This window comes from Xiphophorus couchianus, chromosome 23 (genome assembly GCF_001444195.1).
Source record: "Xiphophorus couchianus chromosome 23, X_couchianus-1.0, whole genome shotgun sequence".
Lineage (NCBI taxonomy): Eukaryota > Metazoa > Chordata > Actinopteri > Cyprinodontiformes > Poeciliidae > Xiphophorus > Xiphophorus couchianus.
The window spans coordinates 9,605,015-9,626,173 of record NC_040250.1 but is presented as its reverse complement, the minus strand read 5'-3'; the positions used below and the strand labels follow the sequence as shown (position 1 = coordinate 9,626,173).

Here is a 21,159-nt window from a genome sequence, read left to right as displayed (position 1 = left end):
CATTTCTGTGTGTCTGTATATTTATTTATTAAGTAAATGTGCTTATCATGTTTATAGCCTCTGTAGTCAATGAGGCCAATCGATGGTCTGAGAGATAGAGGCCATTTTCGCTTTGTTTGTAGCAAAGCAGTTTTTACACCCAGGTGAAATATCTTCAGTAATATCTGAATGCTGTCTGAAGTAAGGGCACCCTGTTGTTTAAAAGAGAAGCATGAACAGTTTTAGCATGCTTTTGTTAGTGCCAGGGGGCACGCAAGCAATTGTTTTTCTCCTTTGAGCTCACTTATTCTCAACTTCCAGTGGAACTTTCTGGAAATAGAAAAAAATAACATGCTTAAAATTTTAAATACATGTTATTTCAGCAGCAACCACAGGGAGAGAGGCTCTTTTTAGATAGTTTGATAAAGTAGTAAAGGGATAGTCTGCTATTATACTGGAAAATATTTTTATTTTAGAACGCTAATAGAAACCTTCTTTTTTTGGTCATTTTAGATTAAGAAGACTTCAAAAACAGTTTAGTGCTGGATTTCTATGTTCTTATAATATTCCATCCAAAAGCACTTCCTTCCTTTTTATCTGAAGACTTTTTGTTTCTAATCAGGGAAAATTATTACCGAAATATTTTTTTGCAATGGAAAATGTTAAGTACAACACAAACAATTCATATTTGTATAATCAAGCTTTTAAACCAAGTAGAACCATGACTATCTGGAGACTTTTACTGAAAAAGCGGCTTTGCTGCACCAATATCAGCTCTTATCTAATTTACTTGGTTAAATATAGCAAGTGTTTTGAAAGAAAGTTATCCAAATCCTGTAAATTTGCTCAACCAAGCCAAAAACAAAAAAATGCTCAAAAAGGATTACTTTTTTAGTTAGGTTTTTTTTTTTCTTGGCCTCCAAATACTTTTGACTTGATGATTTTGGCTCATGGGACAAAAAGTTTGGACACCCCTGCTTTATGAAAACTGGAATGGCAAAATGGATAATTTTAGCATGAATTCCTGTGACAGTTTTTTTGTTAATACTAGAGGTCATCTCACTATGAGTATTTCATGCAGGCGCATGTGTACATTTCTGAAAACAAGAGATAAACTGTCCATTAAGTCAGACACAGTGCGAATTCCGGCTGACTTTGTTGTTGGAACACAGGTACATCGATCTACTACTTTAAACTTTGTTCTCCCGGGAAATTAAGTTGGTTTGGGATTTTCTGTGCTGCTTTTGAATCTGTGCCGTCCCATAAGGCAGACAGCCATGAGTGGCCGTTGGGAATACTCTGTGAGCCTCCAGCTACTATAAGAGGAGAGTAAACTCCAACAGATGTAGAGGATGGGCAGAGGATGAGTTTGAAAGTGAGTGAGAGACAGTTTGTCGGAATAATTAAGGCTGACCAAGTGACACTGCATAGTTAATCATGTTGAATAAAATAGTGGTAGTACTATCCTAATCATAAGCATGCACTTAAATATTTAAAACACCTAAACTCAAACATACCCCACAAATTTTGAGTATCTGAAGACTGCTTAGTCTGAATTTTATAACATTCTTGAGCAAAAAAAAAAGTGTTCAGTCCTTCAGTGGTGGCCTACTTTGAAAGTAAAATAGCTATTTGAAAAATAGAATGCCAATACAGTGCTTAATATGCGTGCATATCTGGCTGGTGCAGTGCTGTGGAGGTACACCTGAATGAAATCTGAAACTGCTGGGCCAGGTGCTTGCTTTCCCCCCCTGGGAGCGCCAGGACCGGAGGGTTTGGGAGCGGATTGGGGATTGAAGTCCTAGAGGATGGTGTTGATTGTGGGAGGTGTGACAACTCGTGTGCAAACACCTGGTTATCTAAAAAAGACTGCTATGCAATTATCTGTATCCTATAATTTATGTGCAGCTTGGATGTGTTGCACGTTTATTTTCTGTTGAGGAGTTTATATTTTTGGAGAAATCCAGCAAAGATTGGATTTATTTATTTATTTGGAGTCTGCCTAAATGAAGGACTACACAATTTTCCAATCAATTTATTGTTTTACTTATTTCTGCATTGAATAAAATGAGCATCTAAGAGATTCAGGATTTGTAATATCATTTACCATTTAGATTTGGAATATGAAAATACACTGAGCTGAAAGAATTTGACCCTGCCTCTGAACAAATTTAACGCTGAACTTCTTTTCTACCACAGAACAAACTTAAATATTCTTTACATGCACTCCTATGTTGTATTCTGCACATGAAGTCTTAGTCAGGCTAACTGCTCAAGTTTCCTCGGTTGCAAACTTTAGATTTCCATCATAGTTGATGCCGCTCTAACATTTTTATTAAGGAGGGAAAAGTGAAGTAGCCCATTTGTCAGCTGACTCACTGGCACTAAACAGTAACAGGTTGGGGAAGGGCAGTGATATGCTACTCCATGGTTTATACAGCTGGAGAAAACATTTGAACATTTCAGCATTTTCTTAGGCATCATTGAAACAACAACAAGGTTTGTGTTTTCATTTTGCGCCCTTAAACCGAACCGTGTCAGTAAGACGTGATTGATTCCCTGGTCCAATATTAAATCAAGATATGTCTGGTTCTAATTACTCAAAATAAAATTAAAGGCTATATAAATATTGTAATCAAGCCATGATTTACATGTTCAGTTTTTTTCAACTTGTTTTTATTAAAGCATACAGTGTAAATGTGTTGAAATCACTTAGGATTTTGTTCTTTGATCCTGAGCATGTGACAAAATATTGGTATTCGTTCATTCTTTAAAATTGAGTCATTTAGAAGCTTTTACAAAGTTTTTGAAGTCATAATTTCTCCAGTTTCTTCACTCTTCTGGCTCATTTTGCGCTATAGATTGTGCACTCCTCTCCCCTCTTACTGTCTCAGCATTACTGCAAATATCTGTGCGAACAAAACAAATGTTGACCCCACCAAAAAAAATAATAGTGGATGTTATTTTTTTCTGCAAGATTGTAGAATCCTTTCAAGGTGTAAACATGTTTTCTTTTTTCTTTTGTTTGTTCAGCTGCAGAAATCACTGTTTCCCTCCTCAAGGTTTTTAAATCGGCGTCTTGTGGCAAAGTGTGCACCTTAATGTAAACCAGACACTGTGAAATAGTTGCTAGCACACATTTTGCTGCAGAACGTGTTGATGCACATGGACAGATTTCTTCAGTGGAGCCCATCAGTTCAGAGGCCGGCGCTTAAGAGGATGAACCATTCAGAGCACCAAATTGCTTAAATGATGTACTTACATGTCAGAGCACCACAAACCTTGCCTTTTAGAGCTGTAATGACAGTATTTCAGCTGCTGTGGTTTCGAAATAGTGCTATCTTAAAAGCATGACTGCTGTAAGAATATGACTTATTTAGAAGTAGCAGAAGGCGGTAAACTGTTAAACAGTGTGCCGCGTGAATTGCTTGGCAGGTTGTCGGTGAGAGTGGACATTTTCCCTCTCAAATGTCATCACCGTGTCTTTATTTCCAAGTGATGAATACTTCATCTGCTTTGTTGTCTAAGCTTTATTAGGCATTGAAAGAGAGGCCCATAAAGTAAACAGATTGTTGCTATTGCCGTTTATTGCCCACGTTTATCTGTTTCCCCTTTTTCTTACATTTTTACCTACTTATGTTGTCTTTGCAGCTGGAGAAATGTCATTATGTTTTTTTCCCACCTATCTTGTACAATATGTCTTGGTAAGATTCTAGTTTTTAGACAGCATGTGAGCGCTTACACTTGAACGTGTCAGAAGGATATTGGGACATCTATAAAATCCGACAGCTAAAAAGCTTTGGCGAAGGTAAACATCTGCTGCTACGGCTATCTGTATTTATCTGCTGTTTATGGCAATTAGGGATGGAACTGTGGAACATTCCTAAAATTCACATTGATTCTTTTTATTGTTGGTTGAAGCCTTTTTGTGCGATTTCACAATTGATTGAAGGCAGACAGCTTTCGTCCTCCCTTTCTGACTGTTGGTTTATGACAGAAAAAGTTGTAGCGTTGAAGACAGACAGGCTAAGATCAAGATTAATGCATGTTTCAGGGAGGGTTAGAGATTGTGGTAAGGAGGGCTCACTTCCGAGTAAATGAAAGAACAGAATTCCCTGGGATCATCTGATGCTGTCAAATAGGTATTTACTTTTCAAGATTTTTTTTCTTTCATCTTTAGAAGATACTGAGCCACTTAAAGCACCATAGATGTGAGGCTTGGTTTTGATCAGTGCACCATTTTATTTTAAAAAATATGTGCTTTCAAAGTGATAATTATTATAGAATCTTGTGGGTCAAATAACGTGCAAAAACATTGATCTGTCTTGGAGTTATCCCATTTCGCCATGCTGTAAGCCTTAATGTTTATTTATATTTTTTAAATAGACCAATACAAAGTAGTACATGTTTGTGAAGAGAGAAAAAAGATATAGAAATGTTTACTATTTTCTTATAAAGGAAAATCCAACAAGAGAGCTGTAATTGTACTGAAATAAAGTCATACCCTTAGCAGACTCTTTACCAATTTAAAAGCTGTCGATTGCTTTGGATTTTATTTTTGGGTATCACAGTAAAGGGGACTGAATCCAAATGCACACTTTTCAGTAGAGATGTACCAAGAATTGTGATTATAAATACAAACGTTGATATATTTTGCTGGAACTCTTTGCGACAGACTAACACAGAGTGGTCCATAATTGTGAGGTACAACGAAAAGGTTGCATATTATCCAAACATAAAAGTAGACAGGTTCCAATTGTGGGAAGGTTTTGTAAAGTTTTGACCTGCAGATACAAAATATAACTGATTCCAGGTTTAATTTATAAGTTTATTTCAGAAAACTTTAACAGCAGCATCCAAAAATAGAATTTTTTGGCCTTTCTGCTATTCATATTAGGAGCATTGATCAAATGATTAGGAGGCTGACATTTTCTTTAGTCTCTTTAGTATTTTATATAAGTGGTTAGTGCGGCCAGCATTGCCTAAATAGGAGCTTTCACGTGTAATCCTTATAGACTCAAGGTCCTGATCAAATCCAGCATTCATGACCAGCAGATGGAAGTTGAAAGAAACAAACTTTGCTGTAATTTTTCCAGTCTTCCTGTTATCCAATAAAAGTTTTGCTCTCTCTTGCTCTCTGAAAGCCTGAATGAACTTCAGACATATCTCAATATAGAAAATGCAGTTTCCTTTTCCCTTGACTTCAACTTGAACACCTCATTGCTACTGAATATAGCTCATACTGAATTTTCCTCCTGCATTGAAAACTTCCACACAGATGAGTGTTACCAGGGCACCCATCTGTTTACTTAGTGTGGTGGTTCACTGAACAAAAAAGTCACTTGAGTTTCAGATGAATTTGTTGCATTTCTCCTGTCAAGTGTTGCATCATATTGTATTGTCTTTTTTGCTCCTATATAAATTTGTGTGAACCCAGTTGCTATTAGCTAATATTCGTAGCAAAAACTTGTGAATAATCTCATCTCTATGTAAATATAGTAAATCCTTTGAAAGCCCCAGAGGTTTGAGAACATCACCATGTATTCCCTACAAGGCACCATGCAACATATTATGTGACTGTTATAGAAGATAACTTGTACATTATTTATAGTGAATCCTCCATGCCCTTACTAGTAAAGTGTGTTTTTATTAGCTTTTCTGATTCCATTGCGGTAAAACTAGGTGCTGGTGTTTCAGCATCTATTTTTTTCCATATGGCACCCATACTAGGCCCAGAGTTAGAAATACAGAAGAAAAGAAAGAAAATATTTAAGTGACAAAAAAGAAAACACACCTCCAGGCAATTCACAACAGCTTTTTGTACAGTTAAAATGGCCTGCTGTAGTACCAGTATCCCAGTTGATGGTGTAATTTGAGGGTAATTACCAAAATTCGAGGTCAGCAGTATGGTGTAGACTTCACATCACAGGGGACATTACAGAGAAAATCGCTCTGTGCCCCGACACCAACCCCCCAACCCCATGAGTCTCGTAGTACTCATCCAGACAGCGAGGGAACAGCAAGACTTAAACACATCATAGGCAGCCTGCTAGGAGGTGGGCTGTACTTTAATGGTTTGTGCCCCAAACTCCATAGGTAGCCCAGAATTTCTCAGCAGCATAAATGAAAAAAAAAAAAAACAGATGCAGTTTCTCTGTTTCTGCTGAAGTCTTCAGGTCTGCAGCGTCACCAACTAATCCCTTCTTTTACACTCCCAGTTTTCTACTCATCACGGCAAAATCTGCAGTTATATGTCATCAAGTTTAACTTATTTTTCTTATTGAATACACAGTTATCTAATTGCAATTGTCATCACATTATCAGTATGTGCAATATCACAATACCAAATTACTGCTTGAATGCAAGACATGGTAGATAATTGCATAGCAAAGGACATGTATTTATGCTCTGCATGCAATAATACATGTTGTTAGATGAAGTTTTAACTGCACTTGATCCACAATAGCTGTAACTATACAACAATTATCCTGGTTAATAATCCTAATATCATATATCCCTAATACAAAAAACACTTACTAGAGAGTAGCTTGTGTTTTAGTACATCACTGCAAACACCAGCCTAAGTGTATTGTGACGGACGTGTACATTGATGGCTAGTCGCCCCCTCACTGACTATGTGCTCCGGTCAGAGAACAGCTGCGACTTTAGGTGATGTTATGGGATTTATTGATAAACATATGTGTATGTGTGTGTGTGTGTGTGGTCTCTGCAAGATAAACATATACAGAAAGAGTAATTAGAATATTGTACATCTAAATTCCACGTATGCATATACAAATTCTAATGTATGCAGAATATTCGATTTCAGGTAGAATCAAATATACATCCAGTTACATTAACAATATATAATTGTAATTCAGTAACACTTCAGTAACATTAATGTAACAAGGAAGAGAATTACTGCAAGTAACAAGTAATAACAGGATAATATAGGTGAGAACTAGGCACTCAGAGTGTTAATACAGAGCATATAGATGCAGTACACTTAATGACCACAGGGTGGCGCATAAAGACCACAAATGGTAGAAGCAGTTCTTCCCGCCGCAAGATCGAGAAAATGTTTATCCACTCGAACATACCGGCTCCATAAGCGCTCGATGCTACATTTGGAAGCTAGTTTACCGTCCTGAACGTCTTCAGAACAGTAGAAATAACACTACAATTCAGAGTACTGCCAGGCAACTCTCAAACTGAACTATTCTTGTAACGTTAAACCAAGAAATGAGCGTTTAGCCAGGCGTTTAAGAAATAGGCATTTCCTTATCAAAATACGTTGGAGCTCGCGGTAACCAAGGTTACACGGTTGCCGAACTAAACAGCGTGTAAGAAACACGAGCGGATGAAATGAATTATGTACTTACATTGTCATCAACGCACACGTACACACAAAGAATTCAACATTTTAGTGAGGTGCTGGAACAGAACTGCATGTGTCTGCTAGCGAAGCACACTGAAAGTCAAGAGTCATGAATACGCGCAGGCGCGTGGTACATCCCCAATAATGTCTCTGACGTCACGACGCTGGCTCCAGCAGGGAGTTTTCCACATGTATGTTTTTCTTGTCCTCATGTTTCAATGTTTCACACTTGAAGGGTCTTGTAAAAGCATTCTTACCTTTTGGCTTTTTTTTTTTTTTGTTTATTGGCCCCTTACTGTGAAGTGTAACAAAGATTGCACGTACTTTTCTAAATGTTTAAACAAATAAAAATGTGGAAAGTGTGGTGTGCATTTGTTTCAGCTGCCTTTACTCTGATTTAGATGTCAGCTAAATTGTAAACAGAGTTCAGTTGTGTGTAGTTTAATCTCCTTATAAAAACAGATATTCTGTGAAAGCAGCCAAGGTTTGTTGGAAAACATTAGTTCTACTAAATCTAGTAGAAAATTTGTGGTAAAACATAAAAATCAGTTTTCAGGCACTCTGGCCTGACTGAGATTGAGCTATTTTACAAAGAATGAGCAATGTTTATTTTCTATAAAATATATTCAAAACCATTCATGATTTTTTCTCAAATTTCACAAATATGGATCATTTTGTGTTGGTCTAGACTAGAGCATAAAATCAACTTGAATTTTTAGGTGTAATGGATAAAAAGCCTAAGAAATATGGATTCTTCTGCAAGGCATTGTAAGTCTTAGAACATTCTGTTACAACTTTATTACTGAACTCTTTCCTTAAAATTGAGCAAATTCATTCCAGTTTTGTCATTATTTTCTGAAACATATTAGTTGTTACATACTCAGATAACCGCTAAATGAAAATAAGGTAATATGCTCTTCTGTCATATAATATGTCAATGCCAAAGTCACAGTTGTCAGTAATTCGAGGATGTAGTCACATCGTCTTTACAGCAGAGAGCCCACTTGGTTTTGTCAAAGTGAAAAACAGCTACTTCAAAAATACGAAGTGCTGCAGCTACAAAAAAAAATGCATGAAGGGAGAAATGGCCACTCCAATGTTCAAGCAGGTGAGCAGCTCATCGTCTGTGGTTTTCAGAATTAAATGCAGTTCACGACAGAGTGCCTCTTCTTGCACTCCTGGTCTCCTTTCCTTGCTCGAACTCCATCCGTAGATGCTGCATGGTGCATCTTTAATCAGGTCATGTCTGCTTTGACACCCTCATGTCACCAGAACATGCTTCTGTGCAGCTGTGTAAAGAATAGTTGTCTGGAGGTGACACAATGAAAGCTTTTACCGGCTCAGCCACCGAGGAACCAATCCCATCTTTTTAAACGAGGTACATGTTTGTATTTGCACATATATGGAAGGGACACTGCATGTATTTTAGTGGCAGATGTACTACCAGCTGTCTGTAATGCAATTCAGGACTTAGAATTATACTGTATATTTCCGTCCCGGTGTTGATTGCCAAGGATAAGCCTATTGGTGCTAACAAGCATGAAGTCGAGCTGCCAGCAAGAGAAAAAGTCATTTCCCCCTCCTCTTGTCCTCATCTCTCAGGAAACCTTGACATTTTCCAGCACAGAAATGTGAAGTATTTCTTAAGTCCTTTCACGCCTCAGTAGACAAATTGGATCAACCTATTGGTTAACCTTCACGAGAAGAAGAGATAATACTTGAGAGCACATTTCTTAAAAAATATAAGCATGGATGTCTTTTCCTTGTTTGACAACCTTTCATGCACCACTTTACTTAGACACACCAGCTTGTTTGATTTGTTAAAATATAAATGAATCCATTTTTCAGGATTCCTTACATACTCAAAAGCCAATCAGCAGTTTCCATTTCAGTGACTCTCTTCATACTGAGCATCTCTTGAAGTATCAATGAATGGACTCCAGTGGAGCTCTTATGGTCTGCTGTGATTTCAATTAAGTCTTGTCAGTAAATACCATGTAACCTGTTTAGATCCCAATTCCATATATCTGAGCTGCTGGTTTGGCAGATCTTAATTTGTTGAGTTAGGACAATATTTGGTTAAGTGAACAACTCACTTGGTTGTTATGTCTAGGCCTGGGTTGGTAACATTACAGAAGCACACCAAAAAGCAAAGAAGTGACAGCCATTACTCTTTTTAGTGTGTAAGTGACAACTTTACAGCTGGCAAGCTAGAATTACTATTCTAATTCAACATTTCTGCATTATCAGGAAATAGGCTTTGCTAGCTTTTCCATTAAACTAAACTTTTCTTATTCTTGGTTCACACAGCAACATTTTAAAATTATTGGATGATTTTCAAAACCACACACATGACAATTAAAATTCAGACATGACACCAGGTGTGGTCCAACAGTGTGTGGTGTACAGCCACTTGGCCAAAACAATACAACTCACTGGGACAGATTTTACTCACAAACATTCAAATGTCAGATGGGAAATCTCGCAAAACCTCTCAAGACCAAATGTGAGTTCAGAGCTGACGAGGAAGAATCAATACCAATAGTTTGTGGCCTATTTTTAACAGAGAAAAACAAAACAAAAAGACCAACATCCACCAGACTTCCTGACACACCACTGCAATTGTTTTGTCTTATGTATTTATGATTTTCCTTCGTGTTTCCACCACCTTATTTTCTGATTGGCAACACATCATATTCAGCGGATTGTGGGCTTGTTCATCATCAGGGAACACCCGACACACTGGAATATTGGGCGACGACAATCAGTATGACAAACATCCCACAATTTGATGTCAAAGTGGTCCTTGCGTCCTTCCAAGGAGTCTAGATACAAGAATGTCTTAAGAATATATTTAGAGCCATCATGATAATCTGAGTATCCTTAAAATAGTTGGAAGGGGAAGAACATGTCAAAAATCCAGGCTTTAGCAGAACTTTCCTACAGTATTTATTTGCCTCCAGCAGTTTCATTTGTTAAAAAAATTGCTTTCTGATGCCAGTTCTCTTCCAGGCTACTTCCACTGACCCAACCATTAAGATCCTGAAAAAAAAGGAAATTACTCTTGTTCTGTTACTTCATGTTTGTGTTTGAATGTCTAAAATCCTTTTGTATGGACTTGCAACAATAGAATTGGCTCTGGCTGGGCAGTAAATCAATCTGTTTGTGTGCAACTTTCCATTAGCATCAACATTACCTGTTTGGTTTTTTTTGTTGTTGAAAAGTTTGGTTAAAGTAGCTCTAAAAACAGGTCCAAATATGTGGGCTAGTCTTTTCTTTTTATGTACATAAATATGGACTTAAGCAGTTTACTTCTATCTTTTGGAGGGTCTGAGCACAAGTTCTGCCATTGTGAAGATACAACCATAATTTGGTATACTGAAGTTGCTCAAATCCTTGCTCTCTTGCACAATTATTCTGATTCAATGCGTCAACTTCAAGGACAAAATGTTCTCCTGCTGCCCTTTTTTTCCCATCCTCTATCAGGTGTCATTGTAATGGGGAAATCTGTATTTTTTTCCCATCACCTGTCTGTGGCCATCATGTTACGGCTCGTCGACTTGCTGCATACCAATTTGTCTGTCAAACAGAAATATAGCCAAACAAACAATGATGCAAAATGACAAAAATGCAAATAGAAATGTGTTGTTGTGTTTTTTTTTCTTTCTTTCTGGTTGAGCTATTTTTATACTAACATAATAAATAAGCTATACAGGGACAAGAGCTTAATTTCAAATGAAAGGCAGGGGGTAAAGAATAACAGTCTTCAATAAAAGAAAAGCAGGGCATATTATGTTCTGCCAGCTGACAATTGTAAAAAAAAAAATGCAGCCCTATCAGATGAATCCAAAAGTAGGACAAGCACTGAACACACAAAACCCATGCTGCTTTTTGCTCCTGTAACAGATGGTATAAATGACAAGACTTTTATTTAATCATTTGCAAATAATTTAAAGGATGTATTTTTAGAAAATTTTCTGTTGGGCTTTCAAAAAGTCATGGACGTTTGATTTGCATATTTAAACATGTAGTGTAACTTGCATATTAATTACATTTTATACAGCTATACCACACATATATTAGCTACAAGCATACCTAATCAAATGGTAAAATATAGTCAAGATGAGAACCTTAAATCAATTAAATGTACAAGAATTGGAGAAGTACATGAAAAAGCATCTTATCCAAATAATGTAAAAAGAAAGTAATAACTTCTGTAAAACCGTTTTTGTTTCTATTATTAAAGATATTTTCTTGAGCTCTTTGTAGACATTGTACTCTGCTGGTTGTCTGTCCTAATGTATTAAACCCCTTTCAAAATACTAACATAGCTTCTGGACATGTCTTGACCCGGACATGTCCCTTGATTGAAGTAGGGAATGTGTTTTGTGTATACCTATGTCCCAAATGGACCTTGAAAGATTGCAGACCTTGTCAGTTAGACCACTATGGCACATAAAAGATGCTGTTGATGTTGTTTTGTCTTCTGAGTTTTAGAGGTGTCTGGGAAAAAGAATGAAAGATGACTGACACCAACTGGAGTGAAGTGTAGCAAGAAGATGTTTGCACTTTGGGTCACGTATTTGTTACAGCATCGTTGCGTCAATATTGTGAGAGGAAAATTTGACATTAAATGTATACGGCTGTTATGTAGGAGATAGTATGGTGTGTCACAGTTCTATCTTTTTCTTTAAAATTCTTTGAGTGTAGAACTCAGCTGGGTAAGTCTCTGTAAAAGGTCGCCTACAGATATCTTTTGCTGCATCTTGTGTAAAGTTTACTGCAAGATCACATGCACATTGTAAAATATCTTTAGCCTCACCAAGTACACTCTGAACCCTCTCCTTGCGCTTGAACTTGCGTATCATTGGCTTGGGAGAGGTAATAAAGACCAGAGGGACCTCAGTAATTTCGACAGTTATCTAGGGAGCAACTTTACCCTCAAATCTCTGCTGAAATTCTCATCATATTGACACGGCCCCACCTTTACCACTGCCTCGTGAATGCTCAAGGCTGGGCTGCATAGCGGGGGTCTTAACGGACACCAGGTGCAGCCGATCGGACCGACAACTAGCGCCTTCCCACCAGCGCTCCAGCACAATGGGTCACAATGAGCTGTTTTGGTACAACCAGAGAACAGTTTCCTAGAACTGATTGGCTGTCAGGCTCAATCCATTCGCTGCCCCAGGAGCATGTCTCCATGACCAATTTAGGAGGCAGAGGCAGAGTCAGAGCCTTCCCACACTCCCTTTGCCATTGAGAGAGAGAACAACAGCCGTATGTCAATGTGAGCTGATTAAACATAGTTGTTAAAAGGGTGTGCCAAGCTTCAGGTCATTGGCAGTCCTCAGAGTTATTGATTTAGGTCTTTTTTTTCTTCAAATACTTGTTTATTGTTGACCTTGTTTCTCTAAGTTTCTTTGCTGTTTTTTATTTTGAGCTAAATTTCTTGGAGCAAAAGAATACCAAGAGTCAAGAACTCCTAAAAAAATCTATAAACAATACAAAATAAATCTATTAACTTTGGTGAAGCTTGTAATCAATTTGCTACATCCTGACCAAAAAAGTGACTTGAAATATAAATAAGCACATCAGGTCATGACCCTTATATTTCTGCTGACGTTCCACCATTTTTACCTACGAAATGTATCATTTTTACAGGAAACTCACTGTGTTCTGGAATCCTTCTCCCTTCCCTCTTGGAATAGAAATGGGAGGGTCACTAAGGGAGATCTGTGCTGTCTCAATTAGAAGAGGAGGCGTTTTTCTCACTGGGCTCTGCTCCAAGCCCAGCTGTGCACCTTCCACCGTGGGCTGAGCCGCTCCCTGCATACTGAAGACATTACTGGCCACAGGTCAAAGTGTCACTCAGTGGGACTCATCCTGCTTCCTGCATACGCACCTTGTATTCATAGATGAACAGAACCAGATGCTTTTAAAGAGGGATCTGATTACAGATACATTTGACTGAAGCTTACTGGAGATTTTTTTTGTATCAATTTGAGTTTCCACCATCATGATTGTTGTTATTATTATCACTAGGCCCTACTTCACTCTGTTATCTTAAGGCAAGATAATTATTTCATAGTTGACAGCATCCACTTTTTTATGGTTCACCTTGACATGGGGGGAATATGATTAAAATTCTAGGGGGAAGGAACAACTTGTATACTTCATGTATCACTTTCACAACTTTTCTCCATGAACAAAGTCAATAAATATTTCAAGGGAAATATGTGGAGGGAAAAATACACACGAGGCAACTAAACGTTAGCCAAGAGGTTCATTTTACATTTTGAATGCCAAACTTGGTCAACCAGTGCATAACACTCTTGACAAAAATAATAATAGTCTCAAGCTTGAATTTGAGTTTGATGATTTAATTAGTGAGGAAATCTGTTTAAGTCACCCAGAGACCCATCAACTGGCACCCTACAGAAAAATGTTAAAGTCCTGTTTGTCACAAGGCCTTCTTGTTTGTATTTCATCACACTGACATATACAGTACAGACCAAACTTTTGGTCTGTACAAAACATTGAATTTCTCATTCTCACTCATTGAATTTCTCATTGAATTCAATGAGAAAGTGTGTCCAAACTTTTGGTCTGTATTGAGTACAGACCAAAAGTTTGGACACACAGTTGTGTCCAAACCTTTGGTCTGTACTGTACCTATGAGAAAATTGTGAGTGGAAAACCTCAAATTCTGGCCTTTAAATCTGATTGTAGAAACTTGGAGAAAGAAAATCCATCACAGCTGAAACTAAGCAGTTAAGCTAAATGAGAAGGATTATCTGTTTAGCATGATCTATGCACAGCAGCAGATAATTTTACTGATATAGTATATACAAAAATTAGAAACCGCTGTAAATTAGCTTTTTTTTTTAGTAGATAAAATTTGTGCTCTCAAAAAACAGCTCTTTGGTCTGACTTTTAACTCCCTCTTTAAGTAATCTCTAACCTAAAAATTGTTTTAAATTTACTGATCTGCTTTCCATGAAAAGGCCAATAGTTATTTATTTTTGATTTAATGTGGTTTATAGCTCTAATATTTATTTGACCTTTTACTTTAACAGGAGCTATGGTTTTTTTTATTATTGTGAAAATTTGTATTCATGTTTGGTATTCCCTTTCGGGGTTCCTGGTTTGCCAAGATGACAGGAAAATAATTAATTTCCAGTCTGAATCAGTAGGGGAGGGATTACCCTTTTTCTGAGTGGGGATGTTCTTTTAGCAACCAAGACAGTGGGAGGAGTGGAACAGCTATATATCCACTCATCAGATTGACTTCAAGGTTAAAAGCAAACTCTCCCTTTAAAGAAACTGAACATAAAAAATTACGAACCAGATTTTTGTTCAAAATGCTTTCATGCTTTTACATATTTAGTTTTATTCTGCATTTGGTCGGCATTGTCTTTTTAGCTGTTGGTGTTTTAGCATATATACATAAAAACATGTATATTAATGAAGTCAAGCTCTGTAGAACTGGTATTTTCTTGGCAGAGGGCAGTGACTTTTCTTCAGCATCCATCTCCTTCAGACAGCCTGGCAGATTTCCAGTAGCTAAATCCTCAGCATGAGTCCCTGACATGGAGGACGGGACCCATGTTTGCAGGCAGATTGCACATTTGAAGGAATAAATTGCTTCGAAGAAGACCAGACTCCACATTGTCTGTTCCACTCTGTGTTCCTTTGCCTTTAAATATGTTAGTTGAAGACCTGTCATCTGCAGTTTTCTGTTATTTCTTTTCAAGGCCTGTTCATTTTGTGGTGCCTGGTGGCGGGGCTCAGCCGAGGAGTCTGTGTCCGGAAGTGAACATGTGGTAGTGTTTAGCTTTCTAATGCCCTGGGTTTTATGGACGTCTTGAGGGAGATATCTCATGGAAGGCGACCAGGATAAGGAATCTGGGCCAGCAAACAGACTGGACGTCCAAGTGTTGGAGAACTCTTGTTATCATAGAGTTTCCCATGGGGGTACCTCAATCCAAGGCCCACAGAGATGAATACCAGATCGTCCTTAATAAGCCAAAATTGTTTTTTTTCCCCTTCAAGCATTCATGTGTGTTTTCATTACAATTTAACAATTTGGTGACTCCCCTTGGTACAGACCAATCTTTAAACCCCCCTCCCCAGATAACAAAATGTGTAACATTTATGCTCACCAGAGGCTTTTCCTCGTGTATTTTTAAGTTGTTTTTTTTTCTATAGGAACTTTTTTGTTCTGTTCTTAAAACACATCACCCTGGCTCTAAAACTATGACTTGCTGTTTTATTGTTCCATTTCTCTTTCCAAAAATGTCTTAACTTTGTGTCTTTGAAAAATAGAAGATCTGGTTAAACACTTTACACAAATGTAAGACAAAATAAAGTTCAAGAAATAAACAATACGATAAATACCCATGCCAATAGATAAACTTGTATCCATTTGTGACAACAAAAAATGTGTGTTTGCTTTTCAAATATTGCTTCAGTCTTTTATGTTTGCGTTGTGAACTGGATGCATCAGCTTTCCTTTTCTTTTCAATCAACATTTCCAGTCATTTTGTTTGTATCTGATAAATAGTAAATCCATACTAAAAGGCTTTGTTGGACACAAGGTTCCCAGATTTTCCTACACTCAAGTGTGTCTCCATTGTGTGACTGCTGGAGAGATTCTGCTAACAAATATGAGGGACAGCATTGTTTTCACAGTATTACAGTTCAGCCTTTGGACAACTAGAAGAACACGTCTTAATATTGGCAAGGACTTCAATCAGCTGTTGCGGACCTACAATGTCATAAGGGTTAAACCTTTTAGTACTGAAGAAGCCTTAAAGAAAACTTTTCCAAAGTTTTATTTCTAGTAAAAAGAAAAACTTTCTCTTGAGTAGAGGATTTGTAGTAACTGTCTGCAAACTTCGGTGTTTTGTTTTCATTTCTAAAACTTTAAAAGCTTTTTTGTTGTGGCCAGCCATCTGGGTATATGCCACCTATATTCATCCTCTCCACACACCTGGGACTCTGACTAGTGTGGCAGCTTGAAATGTGTGCAAGCCCTCCAGGGCCCATCAGTCCACATGCAGCTCTCAGAGGAAACACATGTGACTCGTGGCATAATTGAGTCAACCGGCAGAAAACTTTCGTCGCGGCCAGCCTTCTGATGCCAATTGTTCAACTCCCAGCAGGAGAGCTCTGAGATGTGTAGGTTAGCATAATAAATAATGGTTCATTATGGGTTTAAAAGGCACTCTCCTTAACTATGTGCAGCATGGGGGCCTTCAGGCAAGGGCGAACACCAGAATACTGAGAACACCCTGGTGAGAATGTAAAGTACCATGATGAGAGATTAAAGTTGCTGTACAGTAAATGGATATTAGAGAATGTAGATAATAATTTGTTATTAAAAGGAGCTGAATTTTCCCCATTTAGCTCGAGTTTAGATTTGTTTTTAAGGTAATCACAAAAGAAATTTTATTTTTGTTCTAAATCCTGGTGGTTATTAGTGCTTAGTCATTTAGTAAATTTGAGAAATGTAAAGTTGTAATATTTTACTTGCTTCAGAGGGAAGTGCACCAATTGCAGTTTTCATGCCGATCATGAATCTTTAAAAAGCCTAAACTGCTGATATTTTCTTTTTTAAATACCTAACACTGCCAGGTATTATAAGGTCATAATACACATTCAATGTTACAATCGAATTTGATTGAAAAACATTGAACAATACACATGAAACTGTACAAACTTGTGTAACCGCACATGAATGCTGTCAAACAAAAATGAAAAACTTGCTGTCCAGGCTATTAACCAAACCAAAAACATCTGTTCCTCTAGTGTTTCGTTTTTCACATCGTAAAAACAAAGAACTTGCACAACTGGTTAGAGTACAGACCTGCTTTGATCCTCTACACAGAAATAACGTACCCAGCAGTATTTACCTTTTACAAAATTTGAGGTCAGGTGAGCACAAACTAAGCAACTTAAACCACCTATAAAGTGTCCTCAGTCTTTGGTTTCCTGTTGGTGCAATGAAAAAAAACTCAAATGTGAATAGACAACTAATTTTATCTATTACATTTTGTGACTTTCCCTCTTGGTTGGGGGAAATCATCTGTTAAGACAACTCTGAAGTCAGTAGTCTTCCTATAATTGTTAAACCATAAAAAGCCTTTTTTGATTTTAATTGGTCTAAAATGCTTATAGATTTAATACCTATAATATGTAAATAATTGTTATTATGTTGCAAGAACATAGCATTTCTAGGGATCTTTGTTTTTTGTTATACTTTGGTTTAAGGAGTTGAAATAGTGAAATAACTGAATTTTTCAATGGTCTCCTGTTATACTGAGGTGCCTTTGTACAAGCAGATTGTTTTCTGCGTTGAAATGCGCCGTCAAAATGACATAACAGGAAAGGGGAACCCCGTTGATTTAGTGGACCTCTGTTCGTATCTGGCAGCAGGCCTGGGCAGCAGCTCCTTTGGGTCCTGCAGGTCGCAAAATGCAGCTTTTGTTGGTAGAACTTGTTTTGACGCAGTCTGTGGGTGTTGATTTGGATTGAAATCTGATATGTTTAGAGGCCAGATAATCACTTGGCCCTTTGCCATTTCTCTTAAGCTGTTCCTGAGCAGTTTGGCTGTGTAGGAGGGAATGCTGAGGCCACTGGCAGGGAGTGTCTCTACAATGGATTAATGTGCTTGCTCAGTCACAGTGTTGTTGTTTCAATCTATCTAAATCAGAATGTTTTACTACCTAACTTTTTTTTAACTTAACTTTTTATATTTAAATTTCATACTTTACATTCATTTTGGTCAAAGGATAGATCCTTCTCGTCAAGATGGTGCCGGCGCAGCTGGCTGCCTGCAGACGAAGCTCCCGTCGTGTGTGTTTGTCTGTGTATATTTGCTGTAACCGATTAAGGATCCGTGCTTGAAGAACCCATGGATCATCAGTTGAGCTTTCCACAATGGCTGGATGTGGTTCTGTCGATGTTCTCTGCGTTCTTCTGCTACTTTTTATACGCTTGGTTGCGGAGAACCTCGCCGAGTGGAGTAGCGGCATTGTTTGCTCACGTGAACGGCTGATTGCGCTGTGTGGGCCTCTGCTGCTGCCCGGAGACGGGCCTGTGGTCCTGGAGGAGTTACGGAGGAGACGACGGGGCTGCGGGTCTAGAGTTAAACGGAGGTAGAAGAGGAGACGGCGCAGGCCAGCGGTACCGGCAATTATTGTGGGGAACGTGAGGTCTTTGGGAAATAGGACAGACGAACTCACGGCGCTGGTTAGGACCCAGAAGGAGTACTGAGATACTGAGTGCAGTATCTTCTCCTTCACAGAAACCTGGCTGCACTCGCTTATTCCGGAATACAGCGTGGAGGTTCCTTGGTGCGCGGGGACAGGGACTTTTCCAAGTGTCGGAAGAAGAAGGGCGGCGGGATTGCACTTATGTGAGTGAGAGGTGGTGTTATCCCGGTCATGTTAACGTGAAGGAACAGATTTGTAGCCCAGACATTGAACTTCTGGCTGTGGGAATGCGGCCGTGTTATTTACCGGGGGAGTTTACGTCCGCCATTTTGATTGCTGTTTACATTCCCCCATCAGCTGATGCAGCGGTGGCCTGTGACGTCATCAGCTCTACCAAAGCCAAACTCCAGACTCAACACCCGGACGTTGTTATTGTGTCTTGTCTCTTGTCTTGTCTTGTCTCTATGCTGCAACTGCGAAGTAATTTCCCTGCTGGGATGAATAAAGTACTTCTATTCTATTCTATTCTATTCTTTGATAAACTTTGACAACAACAGCAGAAACGGTTTGACACGCGTCTCTCATGATGAATCATGCAATACGTGGGTTGGTTTGTTTCTACATTTAATAATTAACCTGGATTTCCACATCTACTTGAAACACATTTCGATTCTCATGTCCCTCCTCTCCCCATGTAGCTTTTGTCAGAGAGGGAAAGCATGCAGCTTGCATTACAGTCGGATCTGGATTAAAGTCGGGGTCTTGACGTTTTGAGGGCTCCTGAAGGAGCATCTTAGCATTCTGACAAAAAAAAAAAAAATCATCTGCGATTCTATCTGTTTCATCATTTTAAACCTACTTGCAATTTAGCATTGCTTAACACTGTAAACAACTACATCCCTGATGTGATATGTTGACAGTGCTCAGCAGAGTTAGGTAGCTGCCTTAAGCGTTCCTTCTTCTAGGTGCCCAGGAGATGTTGCCTCTTTGATTCTTTCTTCAAATATGCAAGCCAGCACTAAGGGAGCAGATTGTTTGTTCTAGATTTCCTCTGAGACTTCCACCTTGGGCTTAAACAGAGCAGTTGTGATGATTAGCAACAAAGTGTGCTTCCTCACAGAAACCGTCAGGGGAGAACGAAGGATCTGAGGAGTCTTCTTTCTCATATCGCTCCTTCTTTATTATGGAAAATTAAACTTTCCTCAGTTCTGTAATTCTACTTTAAAATGTTGTCCTGCCGCTTTCTACATGGACAAGTAGGCTTTTAAATAAACTTATTTTAGGGTAAATACAGAAGAGTTTGTGCTGACAGGCTGTGCAGCAAGTCTGTTTATTTTTGAACCAGTTTTGTGGACTGTATTCTTGAATTATGACGGTTCTCTTGGATTTGTAGGGGGTAAACGGTTATTTTCATTAAACTTTGGAAGTTGAAGGACTAAATGTAATTCTTAAAAACAGACTCCACACTCCGGCAGTGATCCCGTTGTGAGGATGAAGAAAACTTATTTTACAAAATATTTGTACCTCATCTCCCAAATACATCTGACTGTAACTGTAATTCCACATTTTGTAAATCTCCTCCAAACCCTTGAGTGAACATTTCTTTACATTCCTCTCAGGGCGTAGGTTATCCCAGTTGCCTGTGCACTTCTTTTCTATCACATTTTTTCTGTCGACCAAACCTTCAGTCAGTATGCTGAGATACATCACCCTGTGAAATGCGTCTTCAGCTGTGTCTGTCTGCTGGACACTTGTCAATTCAAAAGCATTTCTGTAATAAAAATGTTTTTGCTTTAATTGGTCTTACATACAAATCACTTTCTGAGAAAGTGCACCTTGTGGTTTCAATAATCCTACAGGATAATTATCAAAACTAACAGATAGTTGAAGTACTATGTGAATAAATCTATCTTATCTTGTCTGTCTGATCTTAAAGGCAGCATCTTTATTTTTATTCTATACAGACATATAGATGGATTAATTACATACAGTTCAATTCGACCATAATTCTGAAAATATTCAGTCCAATGCAACTGATAATACGTCAATTAGTATAAAAGTTACCTATTAGTAGACTGCATGAAGATATTACCCTTGCTACAACCCACTGCATATCATGTAGCTGGCCAGTTGTTTTAAACTGTTTTTTTTTTTTTCCTACTGCAGTGAAAAAAGATGTGAGTGATGAGACTGATGACAGAGTACCACAGTTCAAGAAGAAGGCAAAGGAACTTCGTATCTTGGATGCCAAGACGGCACAGAACCTCTGTAAGTAGCCTTATATTTCTGTTTGGTTCATAGAGTGTTCTTTACAATCATCTTTCATCTCAGACATCTCAGAAAGTTCAGTGCTTTTTTTTTCCACAATGCAGCTGTTTATATTCCCACGAGCAGGAAAACTCAGTTGCTGGTGGGATAATAATAAAAAAAATAAAATATTATAATAACGCCCTCTATGTTAGGATAGTGAATTATTGAGCCCTTTGTGGGAACCTGAAGATGTTTTTGGCAATAATATAGCAGTCAAACTAAGTGCATATAGCTTTTTTCCAAGCCTTGTGTGTCAGATTATGCAAAGCAATTCTT

The 21,159-nt window shown here is 38.2% G+C and overlaps 1 protein-coding gene and 1 long non-coding RNA gene across 5 annotated transcripts in view; one reads left to right on the top strand and one right to left on the bottom strand.

Annotated features, from left to right (window-relative positions):
- diaph2 (diaphanous-related formin 2) overlaps positions 1-21,159 on the top strand; it is a 460,396-nt gene that overhangs the window by 231,242 nt on the left and 207,995 nt on the right. For all 4 annotated transcript variants that reach the window (XM_028008256.1, XM_028008257.1, XM_028008255.1 and 1 more), the window contains one exon: positions 20,740-20,841. In XM_028008256.1, the coding sequence (XP_027864057.1) occupies positions 20,740-20,841 (102 nt within the window). The remainder of the gene's footprint in view (positions 1-20,739; positions 20,842-21,159) is intronic.
- Positions 6,671-7,540, bottom strand: LOC114138830 (uncharacterized). The gene is made up of 2 exons (XR_003594320.1): positions 7,362-7,540; positions 6,671-6,706 (listed from the first exon to the last, which is right to left on the bottom strand). It is a non-coding gene; the product is annotated as an uncharacterized LOC114138830 (long non-coding RNA).